Below are 17,848 nucleotides of genomic sequence, written 5' to 3'. Positions count from 1 at the left end.
AGCACCAGTGTTAGCTCTGCCATCTAGTGAGGAGGACTTTACAGTCTTTTGTGATGCGTCCCGTGTGGGACTGGGTTGTGTACTAATGTAGAATGAGAGGGTGATCGCTTATGCTTCTAGGCAACTAAAGAAGCATGAGTTGAATTACCCCACACATGACCTTGAGATGGCAGCAGTAATCTTTGCGCTCAAGATGTGGAGGCACTACCTCTATGGGGTAAAATGTGAGATCCTTACAGATCATAAAAGCCTGCAGTACATCCTGAGTCAAAGAGATTTGAATTTGAGACAGAGGAGATGGGTAGAGCTGCTGAGTGACTACGATTGCAAGATTCAGTATCATCCGGGTAAGGCGAATGTTGTGGCAGACGCCCTAAGCCGGAAGTCACTAGGCAGTCTATCCCATATCACGGCAGAGAGGAGACCAGTGGTGAAGGAGTTTTACAAGCTCATTGATGAAGGTCTACAGTTGGAGTTGTCTGGTACAGGTGCTTTAGTGGCCCAGATGAGAGTGGCACTCGTGTTTCTGGAGCAGGTGGCTCAGAAACAGCATGAGGACCCAGAGTTAGTGAAGATTGCCAGGACTGTTCAGTCAGGCAAAGATAGTGAGTTCAGGTTCGACAGCAAGGGGATCCTCCGCTATGGGAGTCGACTATGTGTACCAGATGACATAGGGCTAAAAGGAGACATTATGAGAGAGGCTCATAATGCAAGATACATCGTTCACCCCGGAGCCACCAAGATGTATCAAGATCTGAAAAAAGTTTATTGGTGGCCAGCGATGAAGAAAGAAGTGGCACAGTTTGTGTCAGCCTGCGAAGTGTGTCAGAGGGTGAAGCTGGAACATCAGAAGCCGGCTGGAATGCTTAACCCGCTACCTATTCCAGAATGGAAATGGGAGAATATAGCTATGGACTTCGTAGTGGGGTTACAAGCGGCGTCCAATAGAGTGGACTCCATATGGGTGATTGTGGACAGACTCACCAAATCTGCTCACTTCATCCCTGTCAGGAGTGGCTACTCTGTGGACAAGTTGGCGCAGGTATATGTGGATGAGATCGTCAGGCTGCATGGGGTTCCTGTTTCAATAGTGTCGGATAGAGGGCCCCAGTTCACCTCCAGGTTTTGGCGGAGTCTGCAGAATGCCATGGGTACCAGGTTGGATTTCAGTACTGCCTTCCACCCCCAGACGGACGGACAGTCCGAAAGGACCATCCAGACTATCGAGGATATGCTTAGAATGTGTGTGCTGGACTTTGGCGGTTCTTGGAGGCAACATCTACCTTTGGTGGAGTTTGCCTACAATAACAGCCATCATGCTAGCATCGGGATGGCTCCATATGAAGCTTTATATGGAAGGAAGTGCAGGTCACCTGTTTGCTGGGAGGAAGTTGGAGAGAAGGCCTTGGCAGGGCCTGAGCTAGTAGAGATCACCAGCAGGGTGGTACCCTTAATCAGAGAAAGAATCAAGACTGCTTCAAGCAGACAGAAGAGTTATGCAGACATCTGCAGAAGGCAAGTAGAGTTTCAGGAGGGGGATCTGGTATTGCTCAAGGTGTCTCCTATGAAAGGAGTGGTTCGCTTTGGGAAGAAAGGTAAACTAGCCCCACGATACATTGGACCCTTTGAAATCTTGCAAAAGATTGGGAATGTGTCGTACAAGCTGGATTTACTTGCTTCAATGGAAAGAATCCATCCGGTTTTCCATGTTTCAATGTTGAGAAAGTTTGTGTCAGATCCGAGTAAGGTTCTTAGTGAGCCTGATGTGGAGATCCAAGAAGATCTCACCTATGTTGAGCAGCCAGTACGGATCATAGACACCCATATCAGAAAGTTGAGGAACAAGGAAATCCCGATGGTGAAAGTCCTGTGGAACCACCACAATATGGAAGAGTGCACTTGGGAGACACGGGAGTCCATGCTCCAGCAATACCCTTATCTTTTCTAAGGTTGGTTTCTTTTGTGTTTTATGTGTATGTTATGTGTATGCCATGCTATATGTGTTAGTTGAGGAACATTCGGGGACGAATGTTCTTAAGGGGGGGAGAATGTAATACCCGGCTAGACTCCGGTATCGGAATTCCTATCGTCCGATGGAATCTCGGATGTCGGAAGCCTCTAGTAGGGTAGAAACATGTTTTCATAAAATGTTTTAATGTTTTTGATGATTTTAAGTAAAGAGGAAATGAGTTTTTGAATAAAAACACCTTTGGAGGAAAACTCAGGTTCGGCCGCCGAACATGCAGGCATTTCGGGTGTGCTTTAGGCCCCCGAAGGCTTGTGTGAGGAAGGTCCAGGTTCAGCCGCCGAACCTCCAGTTCGGCCGCCGAACCTCAAGTTCGGCCACCGAACACGGCATGCATGCGGAGGCACATTCGGCCCCCGAACGTGGCCTGGCCAGCCACTATAAAAGGGTCCCTTAGCCGAAAACGGGCGAGCTTTTTCCCCATTTTCGGCCAAGGTGAGCCTTTCTGCCATTCCTCACCATCCTTGAGTTCTTTCCTTCAAATCTTTCATGATTTTCACAAGTTTTCATCTTGTTTTGAAGATTTCCAAGTTTTGAGCAAGTTTTGGAGCTTTGAGGTTCAAGAACTCAAAATCTCCCACCTCCGAGTTTAGGACGTCTCTCTCTCGATCTTCAAGAGGTAAGAGCCGATCTTAAGCTCATTTCATGTTTAAAGTAAGTTTTATGCAAGATCTATGGGGTAGAATGCATGTTTAGCTCATGGTTAGGTTTTTGAGTTTATGTTGTGTTTTTGAGCAATGTGTTGTTGTTGTGTGTTGTAGTTGGGGTTTAAGTTAGTTTGAAGCCCCTAGGAGCCAATGTATGTATATTTGCATGATTTGAATGAGTTATATGCATGTTGAAAGATTTGGGAGGCAAATGTGCATAAAGGAGCCAAGTTTCTGCCCTTTGGCAGAAACCAGGTTCGGCAGCCGAAGGACCTTTCGGCCACCGAACATGGCTGGGGAGGCAGGCCTTTCGGCTGCCGAAGTTGCCCCCGAAAAGAGACTTTCGTCTCTGTCTGGGACTTTCGGCCGCCGAAGGTGCCGCCGAACCTGCCTGGGTTTCGGCTCTGGAGGGACTTTCGGCCGCCGAAGGTGCCACTGAACCTGCCCTGTTCAGCCTTCCTTTGCATGTTTTGCATGATTGTTTTAAGGTGTTTTAGGGGGTTTTTAGAGTTATGTTCTAGTTGTTTGGTCCCTCATTTGAGTCCACCTGTGTAGGTTCGGACCCGAGGAACCGAGGACCCCAGCAGTGAGTTCAGCTGCTTCTGAGTCAGTAGAGCTTCAGCCAGAGGTGAGTAGAATAAACCTTTATGTTTTTAAAGCAAATGAATTATACAGTTGAGCATGTTCATGCATCATGAATGCCATGTGATGAATTAGGTTGTTTGCATTAGAAATCACGAATATGTTGCATTGCATTTATGATGTTGATATGGATTGGTTATTGGATGACCCTTTAGTCCTCATATGATATGATGATGTTACGACATGATATGGTATGGAAGTCCAGGTTGTACCCATTCTACGTCCCTGGCACTATGTAAGAGAAAGTCCAGGTTGTACCCATTCTACGTCCCTGGCACATTGGTATGTATGATATATTATGTTAAGAGAAAGACCGGTTGTACCCATTCTACGTCCCGGCACTTTGGAAATGTAGAGGACTATCGGTGACAATACCATCCGAGATGTGATTTGCTGTGATGTGTTGCATTACATGATGGCATGAGATTTTAAATATTGTTTTCTATTATTCTGCTCACTGGGCTCTAGTAGCTCACCCCTTCTCCCTAATCCCCCAGGACTGCAGGTACGGGCTAGACAGAGAAGTCAAGAAGAGTAAAGTTTTGTTTTTGTAATAGTTAGAAAATGGACATGATAAATTGTAAGATGATGTATAACTGAATAGTTATGTTATGTAAAATGATATTGAGGATTAGAAATTGTGCTTGACCCTATAGATGTTGTAATCCCTTGTTGATACATGATCTTAATGTTTATTGATGACTATGTTAGCCAACTCAACACATGTTATGCCACCCATTGGGGGCATTGATGAGATCCCATAGAGGGGTCAAGTTTATGATTATGATTATGTTTAGTGCATGCACAGGTTGAGTTGGTGTATGAGGAATGAATGAAAGAAAAGTTTTAATTTTTATGTATGATTGTTGATCATGTATGGGATTAAACAGGTTTTCAGGATGCATGTTAGGCTTGCTACGGGTCCCGGCGGCCTTAAGTCGACCCGGATCCTAGCGCCGGTAGCGGTTCGATTTTCGGGTCGTTACAGTGGCACCCAATATCCTATTAATAGAAATGGGGGTGAGGATGTGCCAAGAGAACCTGAGGCCATCCAAAATCTCACCAAGAGGAGTAGGGATGAGGATCCTCCAAGAGAGCTTGAGGCCATCTAAGATTCTGCCAAGAAGAATAGAGATGAAGGTGTGCCAATAGAGAATAAGGCCACCCGAAATCTTAGTGAGTGGTTTTGGGGAAAGTATAGGCCAACAGAGCTTAAGGCCTCTCAATACCCGAAACGTTCTCGTGAGGCCCGATTGGGTAACTTGCAAAGTAGAGTTATGGAACTGGAGGCAGTGGCCTTTCATATGGGGGAGATCATGGAAAAATTGAGTCCTTTACGACTTCCCATGATAATCTTGTAGGAACTATTGATGAGTTCAAAAATGATGTTAAAGAGTCAATTAATGACATTCGTAACGAGCTGCAGTTTCTAAAGAGTGAAGTGAAAATGTTAATGAGAGTCGCTAGTGAGCTAACACCAAAAGCCTATGGATTGGCTGAGTCTAAAGTTTTAGAGCCAAAGGCTTTTGGAGAGGTCCAAGATGTTAAAGAGGTAGAGAAATTCCTCTTTGATATGGAGTTATTCTTTAATATTATAAAATGTAACTCTGAGGAGGAAAAGTTAGATATTGTACCTTTGTATTTGATTGACGATGCGAAACTATGGTGGAGGAATAGAGTCGCAAATACAAGGGGCGGTCAATGTGTGATTAATTCTTAAGATGTCTTTAAAAAGGAATTAAAGGCTCAATTCTACCCGGAGAATGTGTCCTTGAATGCTCGATGGAAGCTAGTGGAGTTACAACAAACTGGTTCAATTCGAGATTACGAAAGGAAGTTCCTAGCACTAATGCTGAATATAAAGAACATAGACGAGGAGGATAAGTTTCATAACTTTATGAAAGTGTTGAAATCCTGGGCTCGAAATGAGTTGATGAGGTAATAAGTGAAAGAAGTCAACGCAACTATAGCCACCGTAGAAAGCTTGGATGATTTCACAAGCAATGAGTTCAGGAGCAAGTTTAGCTCCTCAGTCGATCAAGGTAGCCGCTCAAATAAGTGGACCAAGGCATTAAGTGGGGGAGTAGACAAAAGTGATCGGCGTGCCAATGGGGCAAACACATAGCAATCAAGTAATGTTGGGAAAAGTTAGAACATTGAGGGAACACAAAATGTCTCAAATAACACCTCATGGTCCAACGTAATCCGGTAGAGTGTCCTCATAAAAATGCTTTAAATGTCTTAAGGGTAATCCAAGGAGATGAGAACTATGCAAGAGAAGGGAACCTAATGCTGAAATCGAAGATCTGCACAAGTTAGGTGCGTTGCGCTGCATGGAAGCTGTGGAAAAGTAAGATATGGAGCTTACCATGGAGTCCATGGTTGATGTACGTAGATATATGGATTAATGGAGAGGAAATAGAGGCCTTGGTGGATACAGGAGCTACTGATAACTTTATGGCAGATACCTTAGCAACAAGGTTGAAGTTGATGGTGCAAAAAAATGGTGGAAAGGTGAAGGCGGTCAACTCCAAGGCTTTGGACATGATGGGAGTGGCATTCGGTGTATCTTGTCAGTTGAGCTTATGAAAGGGATTTCACAGTAACTCCCTTTAATGACTTTAAAGTGGTAATTGGAATACAATTTTTTCGAGCTGCGCGAGTGATTCCTATTCCTGCCGTAAATTGTCTTGTGATGTTGGAGGAGGAAACATGTTGTATTTCCACGAGGAGGAGTCGAAGAGTCTGAAGTGAGATTGTCTAAAGTGTCGCCCACAAAATAACAACTCCCAAAACTGTGTGCGGAGTACTAACAGGAATAAGTGAATGGATGAGTTAGTTGTTATCTATTTATTGTTATGATTTACTTTTGAAAACCACTTGGTAGTAGAATTTAAATTAAAAATTTTATGCTCTATTTCTATTTTTTTATTTCACATAAAAGTATTTTTTTCTAGTGTTAGGAAGTAAATGCAGTGAACTGGTTGAATAACTAATAGAATGTTATTATTTAATTTTGTTTTTGTAGAGTTTGGTTGCTAGTTGTTTGAATATAACCTTGTTATTGATGAGTTTCCTTTGAGCTTAGTGCAAATTAATCATTTCTAACATCTTACGCACCATGAAAGTTTGTGATAATGTGTGAAGGCTATGGAAATAAAGGTAGAAGAGTGAAAGAGAACTTGAACTTGGAGAGATGGAAGGAGGAAATACATGAAGGAGATGGCGAGGACAAGCTCGAAGTCGTAGGGTTGGTGCAATAACCTACCCATAGGTACTTACCAGCTGTTAAGGGAGATGTTGCAGAATCATCTATCACCTAGAAGTAGGCAACAACAGTATCAGCAAAAGAATTTATAACCTTACTGACGCGGAACCCTATGGCATAAGCCTCAAACCCACACGCACAAGTAGATATGGAATCCAAAGATTTGATAAACTCACCTCCTATGGCACCCCAAACTTGGAGAAGCTGAAACACCAATGATCGAAGGATTTAGATGAGAATCTGACAAACGCCACAACGAATAGTTGATAAGTTAGCCAAAATTCCTGGTGCAATTGATGAAAGCAAATCCTCACTCTCACTCAAAGCAATACACGCCAAAAGTATGAAAAGAATTCTGAAATTTTGATTAAAAAGCTGCGTCTTACAATTGTTTCTTATCCTTATATAGTAAGGAGAAAAACAAATAAAACCCTAAGACATTCTTCTTGGACCTGACTTAAACACATAAGGCCCAAGCCCAATCACACACTAAAATAACACATAAGTATTAAAACATAAGCCCAAAACATAGCCCAACACTCTAAAACTTAAAAGATAAAGTATGGCCAGAATACAAGCCCAAACAAAACTAAAATAAAACAAGTGTTAAATAATAAAAATATAGCAAGCCCATCATAACAAAGCTGAATCTTCACAAAAGCCTTACTTGATCTTCACTTTAGGCTTCTCTTTGTGTAGTTTTAGCCCATAGGTTTGATTAGGCTCCCTAAGCCTATGATTGTAAGTGTTGCACCAAATCTGTCCCATATGAGTTGAAGCACGCCCCAAATATATATGGATCATATGAATATGATTTTGAACTCCTTTTAGATCCATTTGAATGACATAAGTTTGCTCCACACCATTGTTAGAAATTTGCCCTATTGGATCTGTATCACTTAGTGAGTTCGTATTGAAGATTGAATACCAACCTCCAGTCACTTTTTGTAGAAGACTGAAGTTACAAAAATCCAATCAACAAGACAAATTTCGACAAGAACAAAACTTTCGAGATCAAATAGTCTGTTAAACAATAACTATGATGCTAAGAATCATTCTTATAGAACTCCATCTATGCTTGTTTGTTGAACATTCGGGGACGAATGTTCTTAAGGGGGGAAGAATGTAATACCCGGCTAGACCCCGGCACCGAGAATCCTACCTTCCGGCGGAATCTCCGTTAGAATCCGGGATTTCTTGAATGTCGGAGCCTTCTAGAAGGGTAAAATAAAGGTTTTCTAAAATGTTTTATATGTTTTTATGGTTTTAATGAAGAAATAAAATTGAATTTTAAAAGAAAATGTTTTGGAGGAGAAACCCAAGTTCGGCCTCCGAACCTCAAGTTCGGTAGCCGAACATGGTGGAGTTGCTGAGGCACTGGCCTCCGAAGGTGGTCTGGCCAGCCACCTATAAAAGGCCCCCTGTCCGAAAATGGGCGAGTTTTCTCTCTCCATTTCCGGACAAGGTGAGTCTCCGCCACCCCCATGTTGATCTTGTGTTTCCTCCTCAAATCCTTCAAGATAGTTTTGAAGCTTGGAGACCCCCGGAGCTCGTTCCTCTATATCTCCAAGTTTGGGATCGCATCTCCTCTCGATCTTCAAGAGGTAAGTGTAGATCCTCACCTTCTTTTATGTTTTAAGTAAGTTTTGAGGGATTTTAAGGGTGTTTAATGCATGTTTAGAGTAGATGTAAAATGTTAGGGTTTATGTTAGTTAAATGATAAATGTATGTTTATGTGATGCCATGTTGATGTTTGTTGGGGTTTAGGCTAGTTTTATGCCCCTATATGCTTGAATAAGTGTTTATGCATGTTTTAGAGTAGTTGAATGCATGTTGGAAAGTTGGGATGCGTGAGGCGGAATCGGGTTCTGCCATTCTGGAGAACCCAAGTTCGGCTGCCGAAGCCATGTTCAGCCGCCGAACCTGCCTGTGGAGGCAGCTTTAGGCCGCCTAAACTCGCCCCCGAAAGTTGGACTTTCTGCTCTAGAGGAGAGTTTCAGTCGCCGAACCTGCCCCCGAAGGATGGTGACTTTCGGCTCTGGAAGGACTTTCGGCCGCCGAACCCTGCCCCCGAAAGTGCCTGACTTTCGGCTCTGTAGGGACCTTCGGCCGCCGAAAGTCCCCTGCCCAGCCTTCTTTTGCATGTTTTTATGCATGTTTTATAATGTTTTAGGGGGTTTTTGGGGAGATGTTTAGAGTAATGTCAGAGTATGTTTGGTCCCTCATTTGAGTCCACCTATGTAGGATCGGACCCGAGGAACCGAGGAGGTCAGCAGTGCTAGCTGTTTCAGAGTCAGCCAGAGGTGAGTAGAACTGAACTATGTTTTAAAGTAAATGGAATTTTTAGCATGTTCATGCATCATGAATGCCATGATATGTACTAGGTTGTTTGCATTAGAAATTCACGAATATGGTGCATTGCATAATATGATGTTGATGTGGATGGATATTGGATGACCTACTAGCCCTCGATATGACATGTTATGATACGGTATGGAAGTCCAGTGAGGCCCATTCTACGCCCCTGGCACATTGGATATGTTATGTTATGTTAAGAGAAAGACCAGTGAGGCCCATTCTACGCCCCTGGCACAATTGGACTATGTAGAGGGTTATTGATGACAAGTCCATCCGTGATGTGAATTGTTTGTGATGTGATGCATTTCATGATGGCATATGTTTATAAACTGTTTTTATTATTCTGCTCACTGGGCTTTAGTAGCTCACCCCTTTTTCCTAACCCCCAGGGTTGTAGGAGCACATGTAGCTATGGGAGAGTCATCAGAGTTCTGGTATAGCATGATGTAATAGTTTAGTAGTGGACATGATATGTAAAATAATGTAATGTAATGTAATGTAAGGCAATGTAATGATGATTAGTATTGTGCTTGGCCCTAATGTATTGTTAATCCCTGTTGTACATGATCTTTATGTAAATGTTTTAATGATGATATATGTTGAACCAAGCTTGATGTATGTAATGTTGACCCAACTAGAGCATTTGATGAGGGCTCTAGTATGGGGTTTGTATGTATAAAGTTATGGTGCATGCACAGGTCAAGCTTTGTACATGAAAAATTTAAAGTTTTTATGAAATGTTGATCATGTATGAGATTTTATCAGATGTACAGGATGTATAGTAGGCTTGCTACGGGTCCCGGCGACCTTAAGTCGATCTGGATCCTAGCGCCGGTAACGATCCGATTTTCGGATCGTTACAGGGAAGACAGAGTCAAATATTCGAGCAAAGACTAAAGACCTTTGTCACACTCAGTCGACGAGGACGTCGACCATTTAAGTGGGAGAGTATCAAAGGCCTAGAGTTTTGGAGTACAAAAATATAATTTTCTCAACATTGTAATTTCTGAAAAGTAATATTGGGGAAAATAAGTATAAAATAGTAGTATCAAAAACGCTGCGACAAATCTTTATAATTCCTTTTTATTTATTTGTTAAGAGGGAGTGTCATCCTAAATATATTGATATCTCTTCCCACCACAATTTTATTTATTTTTAAGGCTCTTTAAGGGTGAGTGACTAAATGACCACTAGTGAGGATTGAACCCAACTGGCTATTATAGGCTTTTTGAGTCCCTAAATAGTATTTTCACTCTTTGTAGATTATCACTCTCCCTATTTACAAGTTGTGAGATGATCGTTGTTATAATTGTATAATGAGTATTTTGTCTTGTAAATAAAATAAGCAGTCCATTCATTAAATCTCAAAGTGAATTGTCATGTTTGATATATTTATGATTTATTCCAATTTTTTTATAAGAATAGGATGGAAAATTTTAACTTCAATATTCTACTGCGTAGATATACGTTCTAAATTTATTGATTTACTTGATTTGAAAAGAGTTGCAATTGAGTGCCCATAGTTTGAGCAGGTGTTAAAATCTGAATTTGTGATACAGGTGGTCTTTTCTGATTTGTTGTATGTCAGTGCCTAGGTGCGGGACGTGGCGGTGGAGGAACAAAGCAGTGAATTGTTCCAGAATCGTGAACTGGACTAGGTTATGTTTGGGCTTTGGCCTGGAATGTGGGCTTTTTGTTTCGTTTCAGGACCAGTTTTGGATCTACAATCAGCTGTACTTCTCGACTTTTAATGCAATCCAATTTGCATATCTGAAAAAAAATAAAATAAAAAATATATTTTTCAACTAATATGTGACAGCCTAATTACAATGCCTCTCATAGTTAAAAAAAAGTAAAATTATTATTTTATTTTTATTATATAAAAAAAATTTTTAATTAATTTTTTAATTTTAAAAAATATATTAAATCGTATTTGGTGTTTAAAAACTCAATTAATTAATTTTTAATTATTTTTTTTATTAAATATTTTATTATTTAATTTCTGTGGTTTTAAAAAATTTATTAATTAATTTTTTAAATTTTAAAAAAATTATTTAATTAATCTCTTTATATTAGAAGTGATTTAAATTTTTTTATAAATATTAACGATTAAAATTAAAAGAAATTAATTATTAAACTTTTAAAATAAAATAATTATAACAAACAATAACAAGGTACGATTTAGTGGAGACTCAATTAACCGGTTGTAAATAAAAAAATTCTATTAGTACTCATATTTTTATAAATACTCCATATTAAACAAGAAATCTACTTCTCATACTTCTTTAGTAGTTAGTTTCATATGCTCCAATTGTGATTGTTATACGGTGGTTTCTTTTTGAATTTTAAAATTGATGATTTCTACTAATTTATGAAACTTAAATACTATTATTTATTTCTTTTAGACATTTTTATAAGGTATTGTAGAAACTAATATAAGATTTTTGTGTTTTTTTCCCCAGAAAGCAACGCTGCTTCCATCAAACAATTACTAATGGAGCATTAAATAAGGACGAAGGAAGAAGGATTCAGGAGAAAAGATAACCTAAAAATTAGGGTTATTTATTGTGATTTTCTTAAAGTTTGAAAAAATTCACCTTCATTAAATTTTTAATAATAAATTAATCTCTAATTTTAATTTTCATCTAATAAAATAGTCATTCTATTAAAAAGTTATTTTTATCCCTAAATGATAAATATTTTTTTTAATAAAAGTTATTTTTATCTGTTATTTTAGCAATAAAAAAATTTAATAAGTTATTAAAAATGTGTGAACTTGTATATTTTATCATAATAAATAATTTTAGTTTTTAAAATATAAAATTAATATTTTGTAAGTATAAAATTTTATGCATATAGGACTCAATTTTTTATTTTTAATTAAGTATAAAATTTTTATATTTATAAAAATTAATTTAAATGAACATCTAAATATAAAAATCAACTTTTAATTTTTAATTAACTATAAAAATTGATCTTTAATTTTTAAATCTCTAATTTATATACTTATAGAATATAATTTTGTAAGTATAATTGGCATATATTTATAAAAATTAATTACAGATTAAAAAAATACTTACAGAATATAGGTTTATATTAAAAATTAAAAATATCCAAAAGTTCATTAATTTTTAAAAATTAAAATAATATTTTCTCAATTTTTTATTATTAAATAATAAATAAAAATAATTTTTTATTAAAAAATTATATCACCTAAAGAGATATTTTAGTCATTAAAAAAATATAATTTTTTGTCAATAATCAACATCAATATATAATTTTTTTAAAAAAAAATTATTTTATTAAATAAAAATTAAATTTAAAAATTAGTTTATTACTAAAAATTTAATAATTTTATAACTTTTATCAAATCATAATAAGATCTCTTCAAAAAATAAATTATTTTAACTACAATACATTCATGTTCCATGTGCCACCGTGTATCGCTTTAGCTTTAATTAAATAAAAACACTCACGATGATAAATATATTAAATTAAATAAAGTCTAATCGTAATATTAAAATAATTAAAAAAATTAATATAAATAAAAGATCTCAATCACACGACATATAATATCACTATAATAAAAAAAATATCAATTGTAATAATTAATGCCGATAAAATAGAAATAAGTGGACTGTCCAATCGTCAAGGGACGGGACCACTGTAGCGGTTCTCTTCACCATAACCCCTGTATGAGATTATATAAGGTAAATTACTATTATACCCTTTAATTTTAATTTATATAACTAAAATATTTTCATAATTTTATTCCTTCAATTATTAAGAATATTTATTTAAATTTTTATTTTTTTTATTGTTAAGTACTATCATATTAGCTCCTTAATAAAATGAGAAAATTTTTTAATTCTTTAAATGCCTTAAAAAAATAAAAATAGGAAAAAAAAAAAATTTTCTTAGCTGAATAGATCTTCCATGTCTCCGTCTTTTTACTTTTCAATAGGCATTCTTAGCCACATGGGATGCCTCTTGCAACGTGGCCAGCATCTGCAGCAAGCAAAGCTTCTATCTTTACTTTCCAAAATATTGCCGTGACCAATGTTTCGAATCCTGATCAAGAATATTGTCCTTCACATAGTTGCGACTCGTTTAAGATAATTAATCATCTATGTTTAGGAAAATAAATTCTCGTCACTCTTCACAAATCACAAGCAACACACGATTAATTTTTAGTCTGTGTGCATGTAACTCTCTCTTATAAAACTGAGTAACATCTATGTGAAGAACGTCAGTGACTCTTACAACTCCAATTCTGCAGTGGCATTGCTGTGCAGTTCGAGCGTCCTCTATGAAACTATAAGGCTTACTGACATAAATTTAAACTACACAATACCAGACAATCCTAGGCAAGGTTTGAATATAAAGGGTATTGTTAATGGTTTGGAAGTTAATGATTCTAGCTTCTAAGTTGGACAAGGCACCTAAGCACAGAGCAAACATGGAATCACCATTGTTCTTTTGTTGGAAAGTTATTGTAACAACTAGTAAGGGAGACAAAAAGTTAGTTGGAAACTTTATTTTACGTTTTAAAGTTTTGCGTATGATTTGACCTCTTTTTCAATTGTCAAATTTGGAGACTTATTTGGAATGAAGGTAATTTGGCTTTTTTGATATTTTTTAATAATAAATTAATGTCTAATTGAACGAATATTCTTAGTGATTAAAAGAATAAACTTATAAAAATATTTTAATTTAATATAAAAAGTATATGAGAAAATAATCAACACTTTACTATTCACCGCTAAAGAAATAATAAAACTTTTGTTCGCATTATGCCGTGCCAAAGAAATAGCAGTATTTGTGATTTTTGATTTCAAGAAATTAAGCACATTAAGATTCAAGGTCTTGAATGTTTTCATTAGATAAAATTTCCACCACATGGATAGAAAAAGATTTTTAATAGCTAGGATTGACAATAAAGAGTATATAGACAGAAGATTTATTTTTTTAAGAAAAGTTTTAAAAAATAAAAAAATAGAAATTAATTTAGAATAAAAAAAGAAGATGTTTTTGAGATAAAAAAAATCAGCCTCTCTTTATTGAATTAACAGATTTGAACGATTATAAAATATAAAAATTTAGATATTTAATTTTAAAAATAAAAAGATTAATTTATTAATTATATTAAAATTTTAAAAATTAAAATATAATTTACGCTTATTATAAATTTTGGCCGAATCGCCTACCGTTCCTGCAGCTCAACCCTCAAAATCTATCTCTTTCCTTTCCTCATAGAGACCGAGGAAACACAACAGGCAGCCATGGATGAGGCTGTAGTTCTTTACTCAACTCCAGCCGTAGGTCACTTGGTATCTATGGTAGAGTTAGGCAAGTTAATTCTCTCTCATCGTTCCTCCATTTCCATTCACATCTTCATTACAGCAGCACCTTACAGTGCCGGCTCCACTGCCTCTTATATTGCTGAAGTGGCTGCCGCCGTTCCTTCAATCTCCTTCCACCATCTTCCCACCGTCACCCTCCCTTCCACAGCAGCCTCTCATCATGAAACCCTCACCTTTGAGGTCATCCGCCTCAGCAAGCCTCACCTCCGCCAAGCTCTCCTGTCCATCTCCAAATCTCACTCTATTAACGCCGTAATTATGGATTTCTTTTGTGCTGATTCTCTTTCTGTTGCCTCTGAACTCAACATCCCTGGTTATTTCTTCTTTGCTTCAGGTGCTGCGTGTCTTGCTCTCTTACTTTATTTTCCGACCATTCATGAAAACACTACCAAAAGTTTCAAAGATCTCAACACTTTTCTCCATGTTCCGGGTGCTCCACCTGTATTGTCCTCTGACATGCCGAGCCCAACGCTCGATCGCTACGACAAAGCCTACGAATACTTTTTAGAGCTCGCTACCTCCTTTCCCAAGTCCGCAGGAATTATCGCAAACACTTTTGAGTTGCTCGAGGCCAGAGCCGTGAAGGCAATATCAGATGGATTATGTGTGCCCACCACTAACACACCTCCTCTTTACTGTATCGGGCCTTTAATAGCGGCCAAGAATGAAAGTGATGGCGTGCCAGAGTGTTTAACCTGGCTTGATTCTCAACCAAGTCAAAGTGTTGTATTTTTGTGTTTTGGTAGCTTGGGGCTGTTCTCAAAGGAACAACTCACAGAAATAGCTATTGGGTTGGAGAGAAGTGGACAAAGGTTCTTGTGGGTGGTGCGTAATCCGCCATCTAATAATCAAAGCTTAGCCATCTCACCATTGGCGGATCCAGATTTAGAGTCATTGCTCCCTGATGGTTTCTTGGATCGTACCAGGGAGAAAGGACTTGTGGTGAAGTCATGGGCTCCACAGGTAGCAGTATTGAACCATGATTCGGTGGGCGGTTTTGTGACTCACTGTGGATGGAATTCAGTGCTTGAGGCGGTGTATGCAGGAGTGCCAATGGTGGCTTGGCCGCTGTACGCAGAGCAAAGGTTCAATAGGTTGTTGTTGGTGGAAGAAATTAAAATTGCTTTGCCAATGAAGGAATCGGAGGACGGGTTTGTAACTGCAGTGGAGGTGGAGAAGAGGGTCCGTGAATTGATGGATACGGAGGCAGGTAACTCGATTAGGGAGCGAACCATTACTATGAAAAACGAAGCCAAGGCAGCCGTGAGCGAGGGCGGTTCATCTCGTGTGGCATTGTCCAAACTGGTGGAATCATGGAAGAGTAAATGATCTCTGCTTTCGTTTTTGTGCGTCTAGAATTGTTATTTTTTTATTTTCATGTTGATTTTTTTTTTTGGTGCGTGTTATAAATAAATTAGTGGGGTAGGTTCTTTTCAGTTTGACCCACCCATTAAAGTGGGCATCGCATATTGGAGAAAAATTAGTGGAGCCTGAGAAAAGCATATAATTGTTTTGATTTGGACTCCCCATTTCCTTTTTTTTTTTTTTGTTTGAAATTGTGGACTCCCCATTTCTGTTGCACAAATCAAATCATGCTTTGGATTATTAAGATTATTTGGAAATCTCTCATTGATCGACTCCCTCACCATAATTTAAACTAAACGATCAACCGGTTGAATTTATGGTCAAACTTAACGATCAATAATCTGCTCCAAGCTCTATTTGCCCTTTCAAAGTCCAAGATCGAGGCTTTTGTTCTTGATTTCCTTTCTAACGCCGCTTTTGAAGTCTCCTCTTGCCTTAATTTTCCCACCATTTCCTTCCATCTTTTGGAAATATAATTCCATGTTCTACCAGTGGTCTTGCTGCTTTTCTTTACTTGCTTATCATTCATAACATCACTGCAGAGAGTTTGAAAGATCTTGATTTGCTTAGAACATGCGAATGCTCATCCTCGATCGAGAGAGCAAAGCTTATTAATATTTCAAAGACACTGAAAACAAGATGCCAAAATCTGCTAGACTTATCATTGACATTTTGAATCTCTGGAGCAAAGGGCTCCCAAAGCAATAGTAAATGGTCGATGTACACAAGGGGAGCCCGTGCCTCCTGTGCACTGCCTAGGGCCACTAATACGTATCAATAATGGAAGAGGAGGAGTTGAAGACAAACACTTTTGTCTTAGTTGGCTGGTCTTGCAATTGATTCCAAATGTCGTGTTTTTTAGTTTTGGTAGCGTGGGAAAATTCTGCGCCTAGCAGTTGAAAGAAATTGCTATTGGGTAAGAAACAAGTGTTGCTCGATTCTTATGGGTGGTGAGGCCGCAACTGCCCTCAATGGATGACTATACCCAGAGCACTATGAGAGGTTTATAACTCATGGAGGGTGGAATGCGATACCGGAGGCAATTGTATACGGAGCAAAAAGAAGTTAATAGAGCTTTTCTGGTCAAGGAAATTAATGTAATGTCGCCCTGCCCTTGGCTGAGTCTAGGGGAGTATTTGTGAGTTCAACCGAGTTGAGGGAGCGAGTGACTGAGATGTTGGACTCCGAGGAAGGAAAAGATATAAGAGAGAGAACGCTGAAGTTGAGAGATGATGCAGCGACGACCAAACAGGGTGCGCCTCCTCTTGATTACTTAGTCCAATTGGCCCACCCATATCGACATATCTGATTATTTTATTCTTACTTCTTTGTTTTCCGAATAAAATATTTTATGCTTTATTTGAAATTTATTTATAATAATATCCCAAATATTTCTTTTTCTGTTATTTAATTCATTCCTTCTCCTCAATGCATGAGAATAATAAATGTTATAACCACTAATCATATCATAAAGTCTAGATTCCAAGTTTTTTTTTTTTAAACAAAAAAGAATATTAGTTCTAATTTAAAATTAAAGAACGGGTATAATAATTTATATATGTAAAAACAATTTTAAAAAAATATCTTAGTTTTTAAGCTTTAAATTTCCAATAATATTAATAAGATTCTTTCAAATTTAAAAAAAATAACAAAGTCATTTATAAGACATATTTCCTTTAAGAAAATAACTTGAAAATGATTGGGTATACCTAAAACTAATTTGTTGTATCCATCTAAATTTCATAATTGCCCATACAATGGATTCTTTCGTTATTTGAATAATTTAAGGAAAATATATTACTAAATTTAAAATATTATAGTTTTAACAATAATTGCTTTCAAAAAATATAATTCAAATATTAGTAAATTAAAATTCATTAGTGTAATTTAATAAAATGCAATTTTTCTTTTCAGAAAATTGATTTGCAAGGGTTGGATTTCAGAAATTTTCGTTGCTTTATTTCTAATTCAATTCATAAATTTCAGCTAGAATTTCATTTAAATTAATGTGTAATTTGTCCATATGCAGATTTTATTGAGCTGCGGATTAGCCCAGGCCTCAAAGATTTCGAACCAAATTACACAAAAAAATAGTCGGTTTGATTTTTTTTAAAAAATTTGTTGCTTAGCTTTTTTTTTAGTGATTTATTAGATTTAAATTGTTATTTTCATTCAGTCT

The 17,848-nt window shown here is 37.4% G+C and overlaps 1 protein-coding gene across 1 annotated transcript; it reads left to right on the top strand.

Annotated features, from left to right (window-relative positions):
* The first annotated feature begins 14,145 nt into the window (after positions 1–14,145).
* Positions 14,146–15,841, top strand: LOC110600234 (UDP-glycosyltransferase 88A1). Its single transcript, XM_021737033.2, has one exon. It carries the CDS (start codon positions 14,224–14,226, stop codon positions 15,631–15,633), a length of 1,410 nt encoding a protein of 469 aa, XP_021592725.1. The 5' UTR covers positions 14,146–14,223; the 3' UTR covers positions 15,634–15,841.
* The last annotated feature ends 2,007 nt before the right edge of the window (positions 15,842–17,848 follow it).

Source organism: Manihot esculenta, chromosome 14 (assembly GCF_001659605.2).
Source record: "Manihot esculenta cultivar AM560-2 chromosome 14, M.esculenta_v8, whole genome shotgun sequence".
Classification (NCBI taxonomy): domain Eukaryota; kingdom Viridiplantae; phylum Streptophyta; class Magnoliopsida; order Malpighiales; family Euphorbiaceae; genus Manihot; species Manihot esculenta.
This window is presented reverse-complemented; position numbering and strand designations above follow the sequence as displayed.

Excerpts from the sequence above, each read along its gene's own strand:
- LOC110600234 (XM_021737033.2), top strand. The coding sequence starts at position 14,224 with ATGGATGAGGCTGTAGTTCTTTACTCAACTCCAGCCGTAGGTCACTTG.